The sequence below is a fragment of the Cenococcum geophilum genome (genome assembly GCF_001692895.1).
Source record: "Cenococcum geophilum 1.58 unplaced genomic scaffold K441scaffold_1, whole genome shotgun sequence".
Lineage (NCBI taxonomy): Eukaryota > Fungi > Ascomycota > Dothideomycetes > Gloniales > Gloniaceae > Cenococcum > Cenococcum geophilum.
This window is the reverse complement of record NW_027137559.1, coordinates 4,245,185-4,266,906: the sequence shown is the minus strand read 5'-3', so window position 1 is coordinate 4,266,906 and position 21,722 is coordinate 4,245,185. Positions and strand designations below refer to the sequence as shown.

The window sequence follows — 21,722 nt, the reverse complement described above, 5'->3', positions numbered from 1 at the left end:
ATCTTGGAAGATCAGAAGATAAAGAATGAGAAGACTCCATCTATTCACACTGGCTCCAAGGAGCCTTATATATACATAAGGAAGGTGTAGTAACTGGAATAAGGTGGTAGGCAGTAGGGTGGTAGGGAACCCGGCATGTTCCATGATAATACTCGGATTTCAGCTGTGACAAAGGTGATTTTAAGCTATCGATATCTTTTCTTACATTTTTGCCTCGTCACTTCTGACCTTTTTCAGAATATATGCCATGTATTCCGTCCTTAACAGATGCACGTTTTAAATTCGACTTAAGCTTTGCCAAAACCATTCCAGTCCTGGAAACGTTAACCGTGAAAGGTCCAGAGCGTCCCAAAACCAACCTCCCATCTTCCACCCTCCCCTAAACGATGCTCCATTGCACAGTGTCAGTCTACCAATTTCTTTTTTACCGCTATTATCGCCAAGTCCACCAAAACCAAAGGCTCTCGAAATCCCAAAAGGTGCGGCGGCAGGGATCAGGTGACCGAAACGAGCGATTTGGTGGTGCGGGGTTCAGACAACCCTAGACCGTCATTCAGTCGTTGTGAATGACCTAGGTGCCCGCCTATCACCTCCCGGATTGCTAATTCAATAGACCGTTTTTTTTTTTGGAGAACCACCCGCTACGCCACCTCCCCGAGTGGGCAAGGCGCTTAATTTTACCCCTGCTTCCCCTCTATACAAGGCTTGCACAGTAAAATAAAGTTCTGCCAAGCAGGTGGATTGGTAGTTCAGTTCACCCACCAGGTGGGTGAGCTCTACCACCAACCCACCTACCGTATAAGGTAGAGCTAAAGTTTCGGTGCCCGTCTACCCCGTCGTAGGGCTCGTTGAGCTCGCTGTAAGGCTACCCCCGTGATACCGCACGTGATAATATACTATCCCCTAACCTGCTTGCGTGCATCGCTAAGTCGCGACTAGTTAGAATTAACTGGGCACTAGTATCTCATGCAGCTTACTTGATTGGCTGACCCGTTATCGATAACAAATGCATGAAAAGCGGCGGGTTAGGGGATAGCGCCTCTCTACCCTTAACTAGTATATCTAGTAGAGTCTACAGCACGTAACAGTCTTATAAAAATATATAGTTCTCTTCTATAGGCCAAGGCTACGCTCTACGTGCAAGATATCACGTGGGGGAAGAAAAGGTATACGTAGCTTCGTGTCTACTAGGGAGGCCTTGTTCGGTGTATCCACGGTGTTGTATACTAAATCCGGCGCCAGCCGCGTGCAGTAGGTCAAAAAAACGGTCTAATATGGGGCCCGTCTTGGGTGGTAGCATAAGATGGCATGACTTGCGTTACATGCCGCCATTTCGACCCGCCAACTCGGCGTGTTGTTACCTAAGTATCTTATCTGAACGTCGCATGGCCTCACCCCACGGGTACCTGCGAAAATGCATGACCATCTGCAGCGAACCTTCTATGCAAACTATCCCTCGATCATCTCGACTCTGCGGGTCGCTGCGGTGTCTAGCAGATGACACGGCAATCTCATGCCTTAGACCACCCCTCCCCATCCGAAAGAACCTGGCTACGATAGGTCATGCAATCTACTCCACACGTCTTAAAATTCAAGAGTTGAATTAATCTCCTTTTTCTTATGATCCCTAGGACTTTATCCCGGCTCATCTTCTGACCTTATCTGGGCACTCGGGCTGCGAAAGGAATGGGTTAGGATGAGGGTTTGATGTCCCGCGGACAGGACTTCCGCAAAATAATGTATTGAATTAGGTTCTTCCGTTTTGCATGCTCCTTGAGAAACTCAGATACAAATTTTATTTCCCCAATAAAATCGAAATAAATGTGAGGTAATCATAATTGTTTCTCTAAAGGTATCAGGCGTTAAATTGGCAAGTCGGGACACGCTATGTGTGTCGCGTGCCCGTATTTCATCTTTCACTAATTTCACTAATTTTCATCTCTGAGATATCTCATCCATAACTAGAATTTAGCTGTTTCTTTTCAGGTTTCTCACTGTTTTAAAACAGGACCTTTTTGATTCTTGCTTCTGAAGATGTTTTGCACCAGACTTAAATATTCTTCCATTTTTTTAAGCCCCGAAGTCCAAGTTTCCGTTCTGGGACTCGCGATAAACCACATGCAAATTTATCGGAGACATCCCCAGCTGCTATCCCCTGCACTTATTAATATGCAGGGTGAAATTCACCCTCCATCTAAATCCACCGAGCGTTCGATGCGACAGTTTAAAGGAACGTGACACGGTTAGCATGCAGCTATTACAGATTGAACTCGACGTAGGAACATGCGTACGTATCAGTCAAATTCTGCCTTCCAATCAATGCTGGACTATTGGGTGCTACTGACCCACGAGTGTGAGAGTGCTGACAGGGCCAGCTGCCCAGCGGAGGTCACTTCCATTAGACCACGTTTGTCAAGGAGACAAATCAACTGATAGCGTAACTTAGGGTAGCTTTAGTAGCAATACCAACAGCCTCCATACTGTTGCACCTTTGCGGTCATGGTTTCAGCATCAGTATACCGTGGAGAAACAGTAGCATAGTTACATAACTCATGCAACGCGGATCCCTTTGACTATAAGTATGCCTTATATCTCTTTTTGTTATATCTCCAAGGACGCTTGGATCACTAGTCAATACTAAGTATGCGTTTCTCACCCATTTCAATATTTGCTCTCGCATGGCTTACTCAAGCGGCCGTGATTCCTCACGAGCTCTTCACTCCTAGCCAAACCAACGTAGAGACCCGTGCGGCGACAGGGTACAGATCAGTGGCGTACTTCGTTAATTGGGTTAGAGGTCTACTATGCGCTATTCCCTTAGGATACTTACTGATACTTTCTCCAAGGCCACTTACGGTCGGAACTACAACCCACAAGATCTTCCCGCTAATAAGCTGACCCATGTGCTATACGCTTTTGCAAACGTGCATCCAGATACAGGAGAAGTCTATCTCTCAGACACGTGGGCGGACATTGACAAACACTACGCCACCGATTCCTGGAATGACGTCGGAACTAATGTCTACGGCTGCATTAAACAGCTTTTTCTACTTAAACAGAAAAATAGAAAGTTGAAGGTTTTGCTATCTATAGGCGGTTGGACTTACTCGTCGAATTTTGTTGGGCCTGCGTCTACAGCCGCGGGTAGAGCTACATTTGCTTCTTCTGCTGTGTCGATGGTGCAAAACCTAGGTCTTGACGGTGAGTGTTATATCCTATTACCTTATTTCAGATTGTTACGGCTAACAAATTTGGGAATTTAGGGCTGGATATTGATTGGGAATACCCTGCTAGTATGTACACCACTGATGTGAGAATGAGATCCTTCTGCTAATCTTTGTCGCAAGATGACGCTCAAGCAAATGACATGGTTTCATTACTGGCTGCTGTCAGATCTGTAAGTTTAACCAACCTCAAGAAAGAGGGAGATATTGACTTACTTTTAGGCTTTGGATAGTTATTCCGCACAATATGCAGGCGGCCAGCATCTTTTACTTACTGCAGCTTCTCCAGCTGGTGGGCTTACAAAATCTCCTTGCATTTTCTATATAAGAGCTGACATCAAAAGGCCCATCTAACTACCAAAAAATGCACCTCCAAGCAATGGACCAGTATCTCGATTTCTGGAATCTTATGGCTTACGACTATTCCGGCTCTTGGGACACGGTTGCAGGCCATCAAGCCAATCTCTATAACTCGACCAGCAACCCAGCAAGTACCCCTTTCAGTACTCAACAAGCAATATCCTATTATACCAGTGCCGGAGTCCCTGCGTCGAAGATTGTAATGGGTATGCCTTTGTATGGCCACTCCTTCGATAACACAAACGGCCCTGGCCAACCTTTCAACGGTGTTGGCTCTGGTAGCTGGGAAAATGGTATTTGGGATTACAAGGCTCTTCCTCAGGCAGGCGCGACCGAGCACACAGACTCTCAGGTTGTTGCAAGTTATAGCTACGACCCGTCGCAACGGATTATGATCAGTTATGATACTCCTGCGATTGCAGCGACAAAAGCAGCGTATATCCAATCTAACGGTCTGGGTGGAGGCATGTGGTGGGAGAGTAGTAGCGATAAGACTGGAGAGGGTAGTCTTATTACCACGGTACGTCTGTTATCTATTTTTGCAGCGATCAGGATCTTATTTGAGAATTACACAGGTTGTCACCGCGTTCGGAGGTACAGGTGCCTTGGATCAAAGTCAGAATTTACTCAGCTACCCAGCATCTAAGTACGGTAACTTAAAAGCTGGGTTCCCAACTGGATAGACAGTTCGCGCACATTTTCTGTAAATACCCTTTTTTTACTTGTACATATTTGGGTGGGCTTTTCTACAATTTTCAGGCTTTTAGCAAGCTCGAATCACCTGACTATACTTAGATTTTATTGTTGAATAGACCTGACCTCAAGCTACCCCTTCCCTACCCCCCCTATTTGCTCCTCTATTGACAGTCTTTCCATTTTCTTTGCGTATATTTATCCATTGATATATCGTGAGTGCTTTTCTAATCCGACAGCTTTTGAAGACTAGGGGGGTTGGGTACTATACATAGCAGGTAGAAGCTATAGAGGATTAAATTTGACTTCGGTATTCTGGGCTCTGGTTTCCCATAACGTCTTCCTAAGCGGATTTGGCGCTGAAGAAATTAGTTGGGTATACTCATCCCCATCTAGTTTAGAGAGCTTCTCGCCTTCGGCACTTGACGCGATGCGGAGGTGCCTACCTAGACTCGCACTTCTCAGCGAGAAGGGCGCCCCGTTCGCCTCAACCAACTCTCAGGTACTAAATATTAAATAATCAAGCATAAACTCTATCACTTAACCTCTAATCCATGCTATACTAATTCTTTAACTGTTGTACATGCCGGCATCGACTTGCATATGTTGTAGATTTTGCCTCCTATTCAATCATTCCACGAATTTCACCTCCGGAAACTCCTTGCTCTCGCCATCTAACAATTTCCCCTGACTCCTATTCAACACAAAGTCCAAGAATGCCTCTACGTACTTTCCAATAACGTTCATTGCCCTCTCTCCATCAATACTTCCGATTAGGTTCACAGTTCCCTCCGGTAACATTCCAACACCGCCTAATTTCGTTGCTATTAACGGCAGATCACTGAAAGTATAATGCGCGCTGCCAATCAACTCCAGCTCCCTTTTCCAACCAGTTAGATGAGGCCACAAATCTGCCCACGTGCTGTCAGTACTGAGGTTCTTACCCTCATGGCCGAAGAGAAGGACTGGCTTGTTCGTTCCTATCTCAACAGCGGGGCCAAAGACACTGCCATCAAGATTGACGCCTCCGAGAAGTCGTGAGTCATTGCTAAGTGCAGCAATGACACCTGCGCCGCCAAGTGAGTGGGCAAACGCCGCGACTTTTCCGACCGCTTTTACAGAGCCGTAGGCGTTGCGGCCCAAGAGCGACTGCAGAAAGTCTAGAGAGCTGAACTGATCGATCACGAAGCTCAAATCTTTCGCCCGAGTCTCCACAGCCAATGGGATCTGCGCGTCGCTAAGGTTCAGCCCTAGCACCGTCTCGCCGGAAGGGAATTCGACAATATCGGTATCATAGGGATGGTCGACCGAAATCACCGTGAACCCGGTGCTCGACACAGTGGCTGCCATTGCGTTGTACAGATAGCGCGACGTTCCCAAGGCACCAGAGAAGAGAACAAGCGGGGGTGCATCTGGCTGATGGCGATTGCCAGATGACGCAACAGCGCAGGTTTCGAGAGTTAGGTTCTTGACGGTACCAATGGGGATGCCATATGCGGAGTACTTCGCATCTTCGTAGGAAGCTGTGATGGAAGGCATATACGGAATCGTGGTATAATTTGAGCAGTGCTTGGCCGGGTGAAAAATAGAGATCATGAGGGCGCGGGGTTGTGTGGATGAGGCGAAAGGGTCGAGGCGAGTGTGATCGATGAGTTCTGCGGTGGTAATGGAAACGGGGAAGTGGCCGCGTTGGATCGATGAGGCTGCAGAAGAAATAGAAAGATGTGAGAAAATCATGGCTGAGAGTGCAGCGAGGGTATTAGAGGATTTCGATAGGAAAGCCATGTTTTGAGGAATGATTGAAGCTCCAAGATGATATGAACGTTTGAGGTGTCTGAATCTATATTTCCGCCGCGCGCAGATACTTATATGTCTTCATGAAAATATGTAATGGTTTGAGCTCAGGTCTCTATTACGCAATCAGGGAATCAAAAACCCAATAAAGCTACAATCGAGCGCCATTAGCAATGTCCGGAGTCGTATGCTGTGGAAGAAGTCAGGATTTTGTAACGAATCAGAGAAGAGCGCTCAAAGGTTTCCTATTGCAGCTAGCCCTAGTTTCGCTTTAGGCTCCGCCGCAACTTGACCTACGTAATCCCAAGAATTTGAAATGCGTCTAAATACGAGCCGCGTTCATACAATACGCTTTTAAGATGATTGCTTTCCCTTATTTGCCTTTGGCAAGGTGGCCATGCTGTCATGTCTCTTCTCGGCCCTTGGACAAGCGCCTCATTGTGCGGAGATGTAAGGCATGCCAGCGTCGAAAGATCAAGGTATCCTATTAATTCCTCGAACGCTGAAAATGAATGGTAGTCAATTTTATTAACGCTCTATAGTGTTCCGGTACGACACCATGTGCATATTGTTTCCGCACAAACCAAGTGTGTGATCGGGCGTCCAATTCAGTACACCAACAACCTCGTCATGGAGCTGTTGTATTTGCCCCACCACAATCTGGAGCCACAGCCCTTAAACCCAATAGCGGCTTTATGAGGGAAAAGCCGATCCGCCACTTGGAGCCCTGGAGTGATCCTGATGATCAATTCGTCGCTCATTTCTTTTCGACCTTTCTTACCGTAAACGACTTAACCGGCAGATCATGGAGAGGCCTGGATTCCCATCTCAATGATCTCTTACGAAATTCTTCTGCTCTGCGAGATGTAGCTATTGCCCTTGCTGCGCTCGATAGCAGTCGTATGCCACATTCGACTAAGAAATGGGAGGGTGGCGTTACATTGAAGAAAAGAGCTTTGACGTCGTACTCACGCGCTATTCGTGATATAAAAGGTCTACTTGCGTCTCCCGCTCAATTAGGGGAGTCATGGGAAAGCGCGACCTGGGTAACATTCTTTCTTGGGATTTTTGAGGTAAGCGAGATTTCCATATTTCCTGTACTAGGTAGTTCAATAAATTGCTTACGGCTCTAGCTCATGCTTGAAACCTCCGAGGGCAACTGGGAGAAACACTTTCTATACGGGACATCCCATCTGCTCCGACTCAAGGGCCCGAAAAATTGCACGGAGGGTCCGGGGAAGGAGCTTTTCCTAACCCTTCGAATCTTTGAAATTTCGCGAGCGCTGATTTATACCGACTCCTCGTTCCTCTGTGAGCCCAATTGGGTAAGATTAGCACAGACGCTAAGGGACGGTGTTGGCGATGCGTGGCATCCTAAGGAGGCAATATACGATTTGATGCTTTGCTGCTCGAATCTTTGTATTAAGTAAGCTAAACCTTAGACTCAATATTTGAGGCAAATAATCCGCTAACACTCGAGCACTACATAGAGCACTTCAGTACACCCAAAAACCAGACCCACGTGATCCTTTCGTTGGCCTGTCTCTCGCCACAGAAGGTGCTCGATTCCGGCAATGCCTTTCCGAGTGGTATCAAAGAGCTCAGCTGCGGTCCTTTTCCCAGCAACCACTACTCAAAAACGTCGAATTACTCCTATCTCTGATATACTACTCAGCCCTCTCGATATACTTATCCGGCATCTACGACTACCAGCCATCCTCATTCCCTCTACCTACAACATCTCTCCCCACCCTCTCCCGGTATCAGGTTGAAGAGCATCTATCCTCCATTATCAAACTGACGAATCTCGCACTGAAGGAAACGAATTTGATGGGTCTGCTGTTCCTCTTTCCATTACGTGTGGCTGCTGCTAGAGCTAAGACGGCGGAAGATCAAGCGCAAGTTCTGGAACTTTTTCAAAGAGTGCGGAAGAAGGGTTTCGCAATTTTAGAGGTCTTTGAGGTGGAGGTTTGTAGGCTGTGGGAGGCGTATTGATAGGTGTTAAGAGGGGTGCGTGGAGCCTAAAGGCCCTAGAGGCGGTACTACCAAGATTCGAGAATAGAACACTTAAACCTATATGGCGTTGTTTAGGGCGTACAAGGGAAGGGTCACTCGTTTAGTCATCGTAATGCCACATGTTTTGGATGAGTGTCTGAAATACTTCAAAATAAGCTGTTCATAGGAACTTTGAGAGTTCTCTGGGGTATCTGAAGCCATCCACAGGAGGATGCTCGGGTCACTCAGAATTTGATGTGTTTGATAGCAAACTGGACTAACTGATATTCTGAAATCTCTGACAAATCTTCGGACAAATACATATGCAACCATAAGAGAAGTCAAGGGTATTTATATATGCACCCCGCATCAGGCCCAAAGGAAACGCCAATTCTCTTCCAAAAAGCGTCATTGCATTCATTCAGTCATAACAAAATCATATCATGNTCATCACCCCAAGCCTACGTTCTCCCGAGATCCTACTTCCGCCCCCTCGCCTTCAACCTCCCCGCCAAATCTCCCACCGCATTCGCCCAACACCCCATCTCGTCAATCCCCCTGACATCGTTGCCGACAAACTGCCCCAAGAACTCTCCCATCTTGTCCTCCTTGTACTTCTCTCCGTAAACCACTTCCGCCCTCGCACCAACACTGGCCTCAATACCGCCCGTCCCGATGCCCACCCCGACCTCGAAGCTAACCTTCACCTTCGTCTGCAGGCTTGGCAGAAGCATACATGGGCGAATGGCGATGCGCTCGTCACCCAGGATGACTTCGTCGGTGATGTAGCAGTGGGAGAGGCAGCGGACGCCCTCGGCTACTGCGAGTGCGGTGGCCCATCCGTTCCGGATTAGGTTGAGGAGATCGGGAATGCGTGTCTGGCTCTGGGGGAGGCATTGCAGATGCGCTCGGAGCAGCTGGAGGAAGAAGCGCTTGCTGGTTGTTAGGGGCCGTGGGTGCGGCGTTGCTGAGTCTCCAATGTAGGTCAACGAGATCGGGGCATTAGGGGTGTTGGTGTTGGTGGCGAAGGAGGTGGGATGGAAGAAGAGTTGGAGGTCGTTGAGGTGGGTTAGGGTTAACGTAGATGGAGAAGACGAAGCTGAGGCAATGCTCCAGCCGTGGTTGAATTCAAGCGTGGTGACTTTAGCTGCAGGGGTTTAGCCGGACTTCAAGTAGACGATGGGATTAGGAAAGGGTTACCCTTGAAGGCGTTTACTTCGCTTGAAGACCAACCGCGGCATTCCTCGCGCACACGCTCAGCAGCCTTGGTTTCTTCCGTACATTCCATCTTGCGTTCTTTGACCGCTTCGATAGATGCCTCTTTCTGGATAAGCTCTTCTTGCAGCGACGTGACCAAGCGTTTCTTTCCTTCGATTTCTGCATCAGCTGCAGTTAGTTGCTCCCGTGCTGCTTCAAGCTCCTCGCGATCGCAGCTTGTCAGCTCGTCCTGTCGTTGTTGGAGCTGTTTGCACTCGGCCTCTAGCTCTTCATGCTGGGAAATTAAAGCGGGCAACACCGCCTCCAGAACCTCTTCCTGCTTCGCCAAAATGGTATCATCCTGGTCAAACTCCTCTCCAGTCTTGATAAGAGCAGCTTTGAGGTCACGAAGCAGAGTACTCCGCCATCCATACCATATCTCCTTACTTTGCAGTCTAGCGTACGTTTTCATGTTCTTGAACTGGTTGTCCATGACGTAACGCTGGTCAGGAGGAGCAGACATGTATTCGTTGAATAGCGCTGGGTTTTCCTCGTATACATCTGCTTCGATTTGGCGGACGACATCCTTGCCGCCGGAGATGTATCGCTTTAGCTCATGACAAGCCTGTAGGTTGGGGTTAGTGGAAGTGCTCACGGGCCGGACAAGTCGCAACTTACGTGTTGGTACATCTCATATTCAGGAATAATACAAGCGGCAGCAATGACAAAATCCTCTAAAGAGTCATCTTTCTCATCACCTTCATGTCCACTAACACCCTTACCATGAAAGGAGGGTGGGACGGCTGTGTGGCGGCGTTTCGTAGTTGTGAGGTCCATGAACCGGATATTGGTCATGTCAAGGAAATCTTGCAGTGGAATTTGTTCGACTTCCTCGTCTTCCTCATTTCCCGTGAGTTGCTCTTCTGCTTCCTTTGGCAGAGACTCGTTTCCAAAGACAGCACGCTTCTTCGGGCTGACACTCTTCCTTGGTGTCGGAGTTTTTCTAGGTGTTGGTGGTTTCTTTGGAGTCGCTGCTTTCTTTGGAGTTGTTCCACGTTTGACGGGTGATGTTAGCGTCTGCTTTCTTGGTGTAGACAGCAACTTGATAGAGTTGGTAAGAGCTGTTGTGCTCTTTACGACTGGCTCTTCCCTAGCCGAAGGAAGCGGACTATATTGCACAGTCGGGGGTGATCCCAGGCGTTGGCTAATGCTGGGCAAGATGATCGGATCGTCAAAAGCTTTTGGTGTGGAAGCGGGCTCATCTTTCGATGCGCTACGTGTTTGCTTCCGAACAAATGGTGAAGGCTCGGCTTCAATGGCAGTCTGATTCTGAGGGGTAGACTGGACCTCTGGTGTTGGAGTGGGTAGGCTTTTCCGCGCAGGTCGCCGTGGGGACTTTTGGGGAGTGGCTTTGGCCGGCTTCACCGGACTTGGAGAAGGCTGTGAGAATTGTATGTCCGATATTCCAGGACGTCCAGGAGATTTTCTTGGCGGTGCGCTCCGTGCCTTTGGTGTCTGATTCTTTGGAGTGGTCGGCTTAACGGGAGTTGTTGGCTGCGGCCCAGCCCCTTTGATACCCCCTATGACGGCGGTAAACTCCATTGAAAGATCCTCATTACCATCTTCACTCCCATCGAGCTCTGAAGTCTCGTCTATAGCTGTGATTCCTTTTATACCACCAACAGCCATAGTGAAGTCCATCGTTTCATTACCAAATGGCAGATCAACACTGCTTCGGCGGTTTGTATCATCTTGTGACTGGTTGCCTTGGATTCCTCCGATGGCTGTTGTCAGATCCATCGTCTCGTCTCCGAGGGAGGAGTCTTCCACAGATGACCGGCGTCTCCTGATACTGCTACGACGGTTTACCGGTCGCTTGGCTGGGCTTCCTTGGGACGCACCAACCATTGATGACCGTCGTCGCTTGAGACCCCTACGACAGCTATCCTGGTCGATTGGGGCAACCTGCTGGATCCCTCCAAGAGGCATTGTCAAATCCATCGTTGCCCCTTTCGCATCCGGACTTTGTGACTGCTGTGGAATAATTCGACCAACAGCACGAGTGATGTNCATGCTCATATCTTCACCATCCTCCTGTTCAAGCTCATCGAGGCCATTAGATAGGCTAGAAATAGCTTTCGCCTTGACAGCCGGAGAGAACGGATCGATGTTCTCCTGGTCATCAAAAGAGGGAAGGTTTCGAGTTGGCTTTGGCGTAGCAGCAGGTTTCTTCGTCCACGGCTTAAATGCAGCAGTGATTTCGTCTTCGGCAATTTCCATTGAGAGATCACCATTCTCGTCAAAGTCAATACAGCGCGTTCCGGCTTGGGCGGCCGCTTGACTGAGCGCCTCTTCTAGTCTGGCGCTCATCCTAGTAGAGTCACTTGAACTGGAATCAATCGTGGGCTCGGCCGCATCCCCAGCATTCAAACTTATCATCGTATCCTCGCCATCGTCGTCGGAAGCCTCCTCGATTCCATCGCTACCTGTAGGAGAGCTTCCGCTTCCACTATATGGACTCGACGAAAACGTGTCTTCCGGGTTGTTGAAGTTCATTGGCGGAATTCCGGAGCTCCGATGACGGCGTTTTCTCTGGTGTAGGTCGCATTGGTTTGCGGGTGAAGATCCAAGTACAGGTTCTTTGGTTTGTTCAGGTGGGGTGGATGGAGGCTCGGCCAAGTCGGAATCTGTAGCTGGAGAAGTCGTATTTGATTGAGGCGATCTGGCGCTTGACGCTTGCGATATTGAGGATGCTCTCCTAGTAGCATCGGACGAGGCGGAGGATGTAGTCGCATCGCGCATGTATTCGATGACATCCCATGTGTGCAATGTAGCTTCGGGAGCAAATGACACGCGTCGTCTCGCTGAAAAGCAAAACATGTTAGCACTAATCGGACAGTCCTAAATCTGTGCCTCGTACCTAGCGATTTTCGTCGCGCTTCTCGTCGTTTCTTTTCATCCTCGTCATTGGTAGCTAAGATTGATTTTACGGCAGGTATGAATGCAGACTATGAGGCGGTTAGTATTTTTCTAGCACCAGTACACAGAACATAGAATATGCGCGATCGTATACCTTTCGGCGATTTCCAGAGTCTTCCCTCAGCGGAGCATCGAGAGCTCCCAGAGCTCCAGGCCCAATGCTCTTGCTGCGCACTTTTTTGACGGTTTTCTTTGGAGATAATGCAGGCACATTATTGAGAGAAGGTCCCGCACTGAGACCCTCAGCAATGTTTTCCTTGTCGAAATCCGTCGACATGTTTGTTGTGCAGTTGTCGGCGTTGCAAAGTTGAAGAGGTACTTCCACATGCGCTAGGGTATCGATTAGGTTTGTTTGTTGTTCTTAGGCTTGTTCTCACCTCTCGAAGGGGAATGGTCGTGATTTAGTCATCAAGCGAGCCAGCGGCCCGTGCGCGCCCACGAAGCAAGCAATTTTCGGATTGGAATTTGAGAAGCGACACCAGGTCATTTCAACTACGACAATCTATCCACCTCACCCCTCCTTCTCGGCCAAATACCGATCGCCGCAATCATGGCGACCGAACTTACAGTCCAAAGTGAACGCGCTTTCCAGAAGCAGCCTCACATCTTCCTCAACTCCAAAGCTCAGAGCGGCAAGAGCAAGCGTATCGGAAAGGGTGGTCGGAGATGGTATAAGGACGTCGGATTGGGCTTCAGGACACCCAAGACCGCCATCGAGGGCTCCTATATTGGTATGTTGACCCAAATGCTATCTTGTTGCGGGATTGCGATAATTACAGGTCGTGAATGGAGGCTTGAGGACACTCAAAGTCAGCATGGCAATGCTGCACTAATCTGAGAATGCAAGAATCCAAGGAATCGCCCGCCCTCAGGTCCTCAACTTGTTGCCTACTGGGAATGACGGACTTTGGACTCAATTTTGGCTAACTGTTAAATCTTAGACAAGAAGTGCCCCTTCACCGGTCTGGTTTCCATCCGTGGCCGTATCCTTACTGGAACCGTTGTTTCTACCAAGATGCACCGTACTCTGATTATCCGCCGCGAATACCTTCACTTCATCCCTAAATACGCACGTTACGAGAAGAGGCACAAGAACTTGGCTGCGCACGTCTCGCCAGCTTTCCGTGTGGAGGAGGGTGATCAGGTTACTGTTGGACAGTGCAGGCCTTTGAGCAAGACTGTAGGTCCACTTTCCTCTTTTTAGATAGAAGGAGAACTTTCGCAAGTTCTTTGACGAGTGCAGCTTTCAAAATGCAATGGATGGGGTAATTCACTTTCACGACTGGAACAACTATGCTAACAATACTTCACATGCAGGTCCGATTCAATGTTCTTCGTGTGCTTCCTCGGACCGGCAAGCAGGTCAAGCAATTCAGCAAGTTTTGAATTGGGTTTTTTTAGGTGTTATTCATGGGACACGGCTCTGGGCTCAAGATGCGACACAAAGGGAGCATGTAGTTTAGCAGAATCCCTGTTCTGAGTGACTACACTTTGACTCTCTATTGCTGAAGATGTTTTGTGATGTCTGCGTGAGGCTTTCATCCAAATCGTCGGAGTGAACTTGCGAAGGCGTTGTGACATTTGATTTCTATTATGATAGAGATGGACTATGACAAGCAGGGTTCTGTATGCTACTGAAAAATGCCTAACTATCCTCAAAAGAAAAAAAGTTGATGTGGTATTTTGTCTCATCACTGCCCAGTAACAACGCCGAAGCGTTGAAATGGGGCGTACACAACTTGACTTCGCTAATGTCTCACATGAGCCCGCGTTTGCTACCTACGCGCGGCATCCTTCCAGATGCTTTTGCATACACCTCGCCCTTGCATGCTATCTCGTTGACTGCAATCCGGTGAGCAAGGCTGTCGATGCCTTTGCTGAGAAGTGATTGATTCGTTTCTCTTTTCCATACCCGTAAGCGCAGATCGCACATCAACCTCAATCCTTGAGCCTTGCTCGACCAATCTCTCAGCTAGAAAAGTTCGCCGTCGCGCCGGAAGCCGAAATCTAGCTCAAGTTGCTTGCTGCACGGTTCCGTCATGCACTAGGAATGCTGAAACGTGAGCATCTAGCCGGATAGCAGCATCTCGAAAACTCTTTTGTGCCCGAACCTTGCGGCTCCGACATGGCTAGTTCAGTAGTCGACCTCACGAAAAGTGATGATGACGTGGTAGAGCTAAGCTCACGTTCATTGCCTGAAGGATTGAAAAGAACGAAAAAGAAGAAGAAACATCATTTCCCCCAGGATATACTCAATCCTGAAGGAACATCTAGCGCTTACCGAATCCTGAAAGGCAGATCCAGTACAGTGATTGAAGTAAGTTCCGGGGATGATGAAGCGCTTCAGGGGGGCACAGCGTCTAGACGCGTAAATCTACAAAGAGAGTCAAAATCGCCCGCCGGAGTAAGGGACAACATACCATCTGGCTTGGATGCGAAAACAACTGCAACTGGACCGTCTACTTCACGTAAACCCATTGACGGCGGTGGGCAGAGCCAACCAGGCGGGCGTCCTACGCCGGATCCCGCCACTAGCATGGCAAACAACTCTGCTTCTGACCCTCCTCCCGTCAGGCCTGGGTCAACTGAAGATATCTCTGAAAATCCCGTCCTCAAGAATCTCTTCACCAGTCCTCTCCAGACAGCGCAGCCAATCGGCAAGCGAAGGCGAGCCAGCCCTGAACTTGGCGAGAGAACACAGACCACAACGAACTCGCGTGAGGAAGGAGCAACAACCACGAAACTTACAGAAGTCGCGAATTGCGTTCTGGATGAACGTGAAATTGAGCAAACAAACTTAGATGTTGGCGGTGCTACTGAGGGAACGAACGAGCTTAATAACATGAGGCCGAAAAAGGGTATGGGCTCATCAGCATCATCCCTTCAAGTTGAGGATCCCCCCTCGAAACCAAAAGCCAAGGAACATTTAGCAAAGACTGCACGCCCGGTAAAATCTCAAGCCACTTTCCCAATTCGACGCGCACCTAGGCAATCAGAAGAGAGCACGCACCGATCACGTAATGGTTCACGTTCAGGTTCTCATGAATCTGAGCCGCCCAAAGAGCCAGGGAAAGAAATCGCACGACTCCGAACATCGTGTTCACCGCTCAAGAATGTTTCATCAATTTCTGTCGCGACCAGCGATCCAGCGGGTAATATGGATGAAACTATGGGTTCAAGCCCAAAAGCGCCGGAGGATCATCCCGAGCCTCCTATAACCGAAGGTATGACAGCAGAAGACACCCATTTTGATTTACGTAGCATGAAATCTCATCACATGGCTCGCATATCTATTTTCAATCAGAATGGCAATTGCTAATCGGCCTGTCCAGTGTCAACCAACGCTCCAGCCGAAGAACTCAACATGGATGATGTACCAACATCGGCTATAACCGTGGAGAACATTTTGAGAAAACACATCGCCAGCCTTCGCGAAGATCATGCGTGCTTTGTGAAGGTAACAATGCGATTTTTCTGCTCTTTTTATCATATTATCTTGCTTATATGATCTCTAGCACACATTACCGCGTCATCGAAGATGTTTCGAGCGCGAGGCAAAGGCAGGGAATCTGGACAAGGCACAGATAATCCCGAAAGAATTTATGCAGGAAGAATCGCCTTTTGCCGATATGAAAGCAATTCAAGTCCCGACAGTTCCAAAAGCTACAGATGGGAGGCCACTGATAAAGCTTACCCAAGAAGTTTTCTCAGATCGCGCTCATAAAGGCATTAGATCCTATTTGAGTGTTCCATTCACTACCTATAACTCAACTGCAGTCAACATTCCCCCGTATACAGACTATGTCAGCCTGAGGGATAATGTTCTTGCCGAAAATAATAGGAAACTCCTTTATTGGCCTTATTTCGACGACGATGAGCATGAAACCCTTGGGAAAAAGGGCTTGTGGAATGAATTGGATGAGCGATTCGACATGGTCAATGAACACCGGCCACGTCGCCTTCTCCAGGCAGAGCAGTGTAGAGTGTATAGACTATACGCACAGACCTTCCTTGAAGAGATCGGAATCGATTGGAAACACGTCTTGTTCTGGCTACTAGCCGATGACAAGGAGATTACTGTCATTAAGTCTACTGCTTTAAGCGGTGAGAACCAAACTGGAGACCTTAATATGCTGTCATTCATACTTAACCGAGCACCTCATTGCGAGGAAGATTTCGACCGGCGCCATAAAAAGTGGCAGACAGTTCTATCAAGTCTTACAAAACCATCAGCCCACCAGTTGAGACTATCTGCTCACGCTTGTACCGCGTTTCTGAAACTTTGTGGATTCAGCTTATGGCACATCGCTCGACAAAGTGATGCTGCTCGACCACCACCATCTACCCGACATGACCAAATGAGTGAGAACGCTCAACGCAGTTCTGAATATACATATCGAAACCTGGCTTGTCGAGTCTGTCATCTGTAAGTGAAGTTTTGCTGATTTGTTCTAATGCTAATGCTGACTACATCAGGCATAACTGCCCCTTCCACGGCGAGATAAGAGAAGAGCCTGGTTCTGGCCCGGAATCAGATACAGAGAGTCAGAGCAGGTACACTTCTCGAACACGGATGGAATCAGATATTGATTCATCTGCTTCCGAAATCGATGAGCCTGCAGACTCGGATACAGACTCAGATTCAGAAATTATAAATTTCAAGAAACACGTCAATGCAGCACCTCGTGAACACCCTGAGAGTGCACTCACAAATAGTCACACAAGCCACGCGCAGCAGCCTAAATATAGTATCAACTTCTGGCTCACAAAGACCGAAACATATCTACTCCATAAACGCCGCCCGTTTTACCCTTGCAGCCATGAGGGTAGCTGCGAAGAGGCCCACTGCCGCTGCTTCCGGGAAAAAATTGCCTGCGAGAAAACCTGTGCCTGTCCTTCATCTTGCAAGCGACGGTTCCGAGGCTGCACATGCGCGCGTGACAGCCGCGTCCGAGTGTGTTGGAAGAATCCTAAGTGCGAATGTTCGATACTAAATCGCGAATGCGACGCCGACCTATGCGGAATTTGTGGTGCTGCAGAAGTGCTGGATCCGGTGAATCGATATGACGAACATGGCGCGAAAGACAAGTGCGCGAACGTGTATATTCAGCGTAACTTGCCAAAGCGGACATTGCTAGGTCACTCAGAAGTGCAAGGATTTGGCCTTTACATCGGCGAAAAGGTGAAAGCGGATGACTATCTCGGAGAATATAAAGGTGAGATTATCACGAATGGGGAAGCAGGCCGACGTGGCGCAATCTATCACCATCTTCGGACGAACTATCTATTCAATTTGAACAAAGGTAGGCACATCTTTATAGCTTCTTTGAAAGTCGATGATATATTAATGTTAGCAATGGCCGTGTACAGAGCAAGAAGTCGACTCCACGCGCGCAGGCAATAAATTCCGCTTCATCAACAACTCCAACGAGGACAGCATCATAAACTGCTACCCACACGTCATGCTCTGCAACACAGTCGTGCGCATCGGCATGTACGCTAAACGCGACCTCAAAGTCGGCGAAGAGCTCTTCTTCAACTACGGCTACCCAAAAGAAGCCACCAAAGGCTTCTGGGAAAAGGGCCAAAGCAATAGCACCGCGTACAACCGCAAGCCCTCGGCGCAAGTCGTGACGGTGAAGTCGAAAAAGGACAAGTTCGCCTCGGCGTCGCTGACAGCCGCCTCCGCCTCGACCACGACCACACTCAAGAAGACCTCGATCCCGACGTCGCGTTCGACGTCGGCCGCGCGCCAGCCCAGGGCTGGCGATGCTAGGCCCCGCAAGAAGGGTGTCGCGGCCCCCCGCCCCGTCCGCAGCATCCAGGAACGCCGTGCGCAGACGGCGCGGGCTCGCGCTGTGCGCCTTAATGCGCTCCAGGCTAGCCGCTCTTTGAACCCTGTTGCGTCGACCAGCCGGTCTAAGCGCGATAGGGATTGTTCGTCTACTGTTGGCGGGGAGCAGGCGAGCATGGATGAGGCAGCTCGGCGGAGTAATGAGGAAGGGGACGAGGATGATGATGAGGACGAGGAGAGTGAGGACGAGGAGTATGTTGAGGAAGAGGAGATTGATGAGTTCGATGTTCCTGTTAGCGATGAGGATGCTGAGGGAGGCGCGGAGGAGGATGATGAAGACGAGAGTGAGGAGAGCGACTTTGATGAGGAAGGGGATGATGTGGGGAGGTTGGGGAGGAGGGGTAGTATGAGGGAGGGAAGCAACACGAGGACGAGGAGCAAGAGCAAGAGCAGTGGGAGGAGAGGCGGTGCGAGGATTGGGGCTGGGAGGAAGAGGAAGAGGGGTGATGATTAGGGGAGTGGGAGCCTTTGAGGAGTTTACACTGTCCGATATCAGCTGAAATCACCAAATCACTTTTCTAGATGCTTACCGTTTTTTTAATGCGCCTCGTCCAATTGTCAGGCTCACTTCCAAAGGTTATTGGAGCCGTCTGGCTTATGGATACTGCAGAACAAGGCAGTGTGAAATGATTAGTGATTTTTGGTCCATCGTAACCTACTTGTTGACCTCGTGTAGGCTAGAATTGGAGTGCTCTATTATGCTGCCCCTAAGCTTGGCCTATGGCTTGTTCCCACCATCTCTATTCGACGTCTTGACTACGCCAAAATGACAGTGCGTTAGTATTGTGCCGCCTCAATGCCGATGAGGAAACTCCTAAGACCACTCTGGTTACTAGCCTTGGCCCAAAGCAGATTTTCGCCCACTTAACATCTCAATGAATTATAGCCCGTTTTGGATACTGATATTGAAGTGCATAGTCGTGAAGTCTGATTTTACCTGCAATCATCCTGGTAGTTGGCCTTAGTGTAGATTAACTTCCTCTCCAGCTTAAATGTCTCGTCTACATAGAAACCGCAGCGCGGGGGTAATAGTACATATCTTGGCTCATGGGAAAGTGTCAGTGTGGCTTGAATTCGCAAAGGAAGTTGCTAGCAACTCTGGCTGTAACCATTAAGTTGATAAACTAGGTTGCATGTTCGATGTTGTGATTATGCTAAACTCGCAGTGCTCGCCACTCCATCCGGGTATCCCTGTCCGTGACCTTACCTTAGTCCAGTGCTCTTATCAATATCAATATCAATACAATATGTTCAATACTGAAAGATATTGAATATTGAAGATTTTTAGAGTTGAGGTGGTAAAATGTAACTCCCGGGCCTCCTTACAATACGTGCGCATTTCAAATTTGTTAGGTAAACCCATAGAAAGTAAAAATTACCGAACCTCAAATTAGATCGTGCAAGTCATCGCGCTCAACGTCGTCAATTTTGCACCCCCCCCCCTGTTGGAATTACAAGGTCATGGGGTCACAGCGGAGCTATCTTGAGGGTCTAATTGATGATAGAGATGACGCAGACGATGAATATTGATTGATTCGTGATGCAGTAGATGCGGTTGATGTCTCTCTAGATTGTATGCAGAGTTCGACCTTGCAGTGTGTCCAGAGCTTAGTCAGCATTCCTCACGCTAATTCTGACACCCCCGGACACTCTACCTTTGATCAACGCCATGCCCCCCTCATCTACCAACGTAATTGAGGACGATAATATATCCTATCCTATTTCTGAACCTGATTCTGATCGATTTACCCACTCTAGCGGCGACGACGCATTAAGCAACTCTACACTAAATACACTACCCTAAGGTCGCCTCGTAAAAGGCGCCGGTTAGCTACTTCTACGTGGCAGCTTACCCGCGATCCTAGGGAGTACCAATATTGGACGTACAGAGTGCTTAAAGAGCTGGCTACTAAGTAATATCACCGCTAGAGGGAGGCTTATGGCGACAGATGTGGTGCAAGAGACTTCGGAGGCCTTGGCAGAGTCTAGGGAGCAGCCGACGTCTACTACACCACGCCAAGGATCGCGAAGGTGGCGGTAGCAGTGAGAGAGCAGTCGCGAGAGAGCAGCTATTTTGGAGCTCTACTAGACCCCCGGGGGGGGAGCCTACTTTCAATTAAAACACCATGCCTACTATGTACTATATTCAATATTGAATATTGATAAGAGCACTGCCTTAGTCTAAACCAGGCCCCCTATGTAACAGCCCGCTTCTTATTATCAGAGCAGTCAGGCCGCCTACCCAACACCTCGAGAACGCTAAAATTGCAGTGCATCATGCCGGCTCCTATCCCATGACTAGATAAAGAAGGTAGCTATGCTAAAGTCCTATACAAAGGGGTTGTCGACCTGGTGCCGATCACTACTATATTAGGATTAGATCGGGGGTGCCTATGGCTCATCGATTTCGTGTATATATAGTCTCTTTTCTTCATAGATCAATCTACACACGAGTCCTCTTTCTTTTCTTACAATCGGTGCACGGACTACCGATCGACAGGGGTATGTTAGGTAGGTTGAACTTAAAAAATGTAACACGACCAGATGCATGCCCTAGGATAAGAATATTACTCTGGACGGCCGAACCTGTCGCTCGATAATTAACAGGAAGCCAGAGCACGTTCTCCGACTTATAAGCCACCCAAGTCTCTTTTACAAAAAGTTCTTCTACAGAGCTTGGTTGGGGAGAAGTATTGCGGGAGAGAAAACTAATGTCTAACTGTCCTCGATCTGTTTCCAGGTATTCTCCATCGCTGGAAAATAATAGGCTCCCAATTACGACACCAACCTCAAGCGTCTGCCGCGCCGTACCCGTGGCTGAGTCCCAGAGCCGGACGGTCTTGTCGTACGAGGCCGACGCGACCAGTTTGCCGTCCGGCGAGAAGGCGACGACGTTGATATCACCCAAGTGGCCCTGGAGCGTCTGCAGCGCCGCGCCCGTGACCGAGTCCCAGAACTGGACGGTCCTGTCGTACGAGGCCGACGCGACCAGCTTGCTGTCCGGCGAGAATGCGACGGCGTTGACACCACCAAAGTGGCCCTCGAGCGTCAGCCGCGCCGCGCCCGTGGCCGAGTCCCAGAGCCGGACGGTCTTATCGTTCGAGGCCGACACGACCAGCTCGCCGTCCGGCGAGAAGGCGATGGCTTTGACAGTATCCGAGTGGCCCTCGAGCGTCTGCCGCGCCGCGCCCGTGGTCAAGTCCCAGAGCCGGACGGTGCTGTCGTCCGAGGCCGACGCGACCAGCTTGCCGTCCGGCGAGAAGGCGACGGCGTTGACACCACCCGAGTGGCCCTCGAACGTCTGCCGCGCCGCGCCCGTGGTCAAGTCCCAGAGCCGCACGGTCTTGTCGTGCGAGAATGCGTCGCCCAAGGCCAACGCGACCAGCTTGCTGTCCGGCGAGAAGGCGACGGCAATTGAAACCTACTGAGTGGCCCTCGAGCGTCTCGTCGCGCCGCGCCCCGTGGCCAAGTCCCAGAGCCTGACAGTTCTGTCCCACGAGAAATATGCCACCCGAGGCCGACGCGACCAGCTTCGCTGTCCGGCGAGAAGGCGAACGATGTTGACAGTATCGAGTGGCCCTCGAGCGTCTCCCCCGCGCCGCGCCCGTGGCCAAGTCCCAGAGCCG

The 21,722-nt window shown here is 49.4% G+C and overlaps 7 protein-coding genes across 7 annotated transcripts; 4 read left to right on the top strand and 3 right to left on the bottom strand.

Moving 5' to 3' along the window:
- The first annotated feature begins 2,441 nt into the window (after nucleotides 1-2,441).
- Nucleotides 2,442-4,620, top strand: K441DRAFT_6922 (glycoside hydrolase family 18 protein). Its single transcript, XM_067652545.1, has 7 exons — nucleotides 2,442-2,790; nucleotides 2,847-3,201; nucleotides 3,264-3,293; nucleotides 3,348-3,397; nucleotides 3,447-3,516; nucleotides 3,569-4,104; nucleotides 4,160-4,620. Exons 1-7 carry the CDS (start codon nucleotides 2,644-2,646, stop codon nucleotides 4,265-4,267), a joined length of 1,296 nt encoding a protein of 431 aa, XP_067510419.1. The 5' UTR covers nucleotides 2,442-2,643; the 3' UTR covers nucleotides 4,268-4,620.
- A 186-nt stretch (nucleotides 4,621-4,806) lies between these two features.
- Nucleotides 4,807-6,258, bottom strand: K441DRAFT_650446 (PAF acetylhydrolase family protein). The gene has a single exon (XM_067647032.1). It carries the CDS (start codon nucleotides 6,060-6,062, stop codon nucleotides 4,908-4,910), a length of 1,155 nt encoding a protein of 384 aa, XP_067510418.1. The 5' UTR covers nucleotides 6,063-6,258; the 3' UTR covers nucleotides 4,807-4,907.
- Nucleotides 6,259-6,430: 172 nt separating this feature from the next.
- Nucleotides 6,431-8,066, top strand: K441DRAFT_532847 (uncharacterized protein; the record flags this gene model as incomplete). Its single annotated transcript, XM_067642254.1, has 4 exons — nucleotides 6,431-6,550; nucleotides 6,614-7,144; nucleotides 7,205-7,497; nucleotides 7,562-8,066. 4 exons carry the CDS (start codon nucleotides 6,431-6,433, stop codon nucleotides 8,064-8,066), a joined length of 1,449 nt encoding a protein of 482 aa, XP_067510417.1.
- Nucleotides 8,067-8,267: 201 nt separating this feature from the next.
- Nucleotides 8,268-12,538, bottom strand: K441DRAFT_691829 (Spc7-domain-containing protein). Its single transcript, XM_067652512.1, has 5 exons — nucleotides 12,337-12,538; nucleotides 12,184-12,271; nucleotides 9,942-12,127; nucleotides 9,267-9,888; nucleotides 8,268-9,213 (listed from the first exon to the last, which is right to left on the bottom strand). The coding sequence occupies exons 1-5, from the start codon at nucleotides 12,517-12,519 to the stop codon at nucleotides 8,546-8,548; spliced, it is 3,747 nt and encodes a 1,248-aa protein (XP_067510416.1). The 5' UTR covers nucleotides 12,520-12,538; the 3' UTR covers nucleotides 8,268-8,545.
- Nucleotides 12,539-12,735: 197 nt separating this feature from the next.
- On the top strand, nucleotides 12,736-13,936 carry K441DRAFT_650442 (40S ribosomal protein uS17). The gene is made up of 3 exons (XM_067647031.1): nucleotides 12,736-12,973; nucleotides 13,184-13,422; nucleotides 13,560-13,936. Exons 1-3 carry the CDS (start codon nucleotides 12,793-12,795, stop codon nucleotides 13,626-13,628), a joined length of 489 nt encoding a protein of 162 aa, XP_067510415.1. The 5' UTR covers nucleotides 12,736-12,792; the 3' UTR covers nucleotides 13,629-13,936.
- An 830-nt stretch (nucleotides 13,937-14,766) lies between these two features.
- On the top strand, nucleotides 14,767-18,550 carry K441DRAFT_599938 (uncharacterized protein; the record flags this gene model as incomplete). The annotated part of the gene is made up of 5 exons (XM_067645170.1): nucleotides 14,767-15,466; nucleotides 15,575-15,699; nucleotides 15,758-16,668; nucleotides 16,719-17,545; nucleotides 17,613-18,550. The coding sequence occupies exons 1-5, from the start codon at nucleotides 14,779-14,781 to the stop codon at nucleotides 18,548-18,550; spliced, it is 3,489 nt and encodes a 1,162-aa protein (XP_067510414.1). The 5' UTR covers nucleotides 14,767-14,778.
- A 2,361-nt stretch (nucleotides 18,551-20,911) lies between these two features.
- Nucleotides 20,912-21,358, bottom strand: K441DRAFT_502286 (WD40 repeat-like protein; the record flags this gene model as incomplete). The annotated part of the gene is made up of 1 exon (XM_067642020.1): nucleotides 20,912-21,358. A coding segment is annotated over one exon (447 nt), but the record flags the coding sequence as incomplete, so codon positions are not given.
- Between the last annotated feature and the right edge of the window lie 364 nt (nucleotides 21,359-21,722).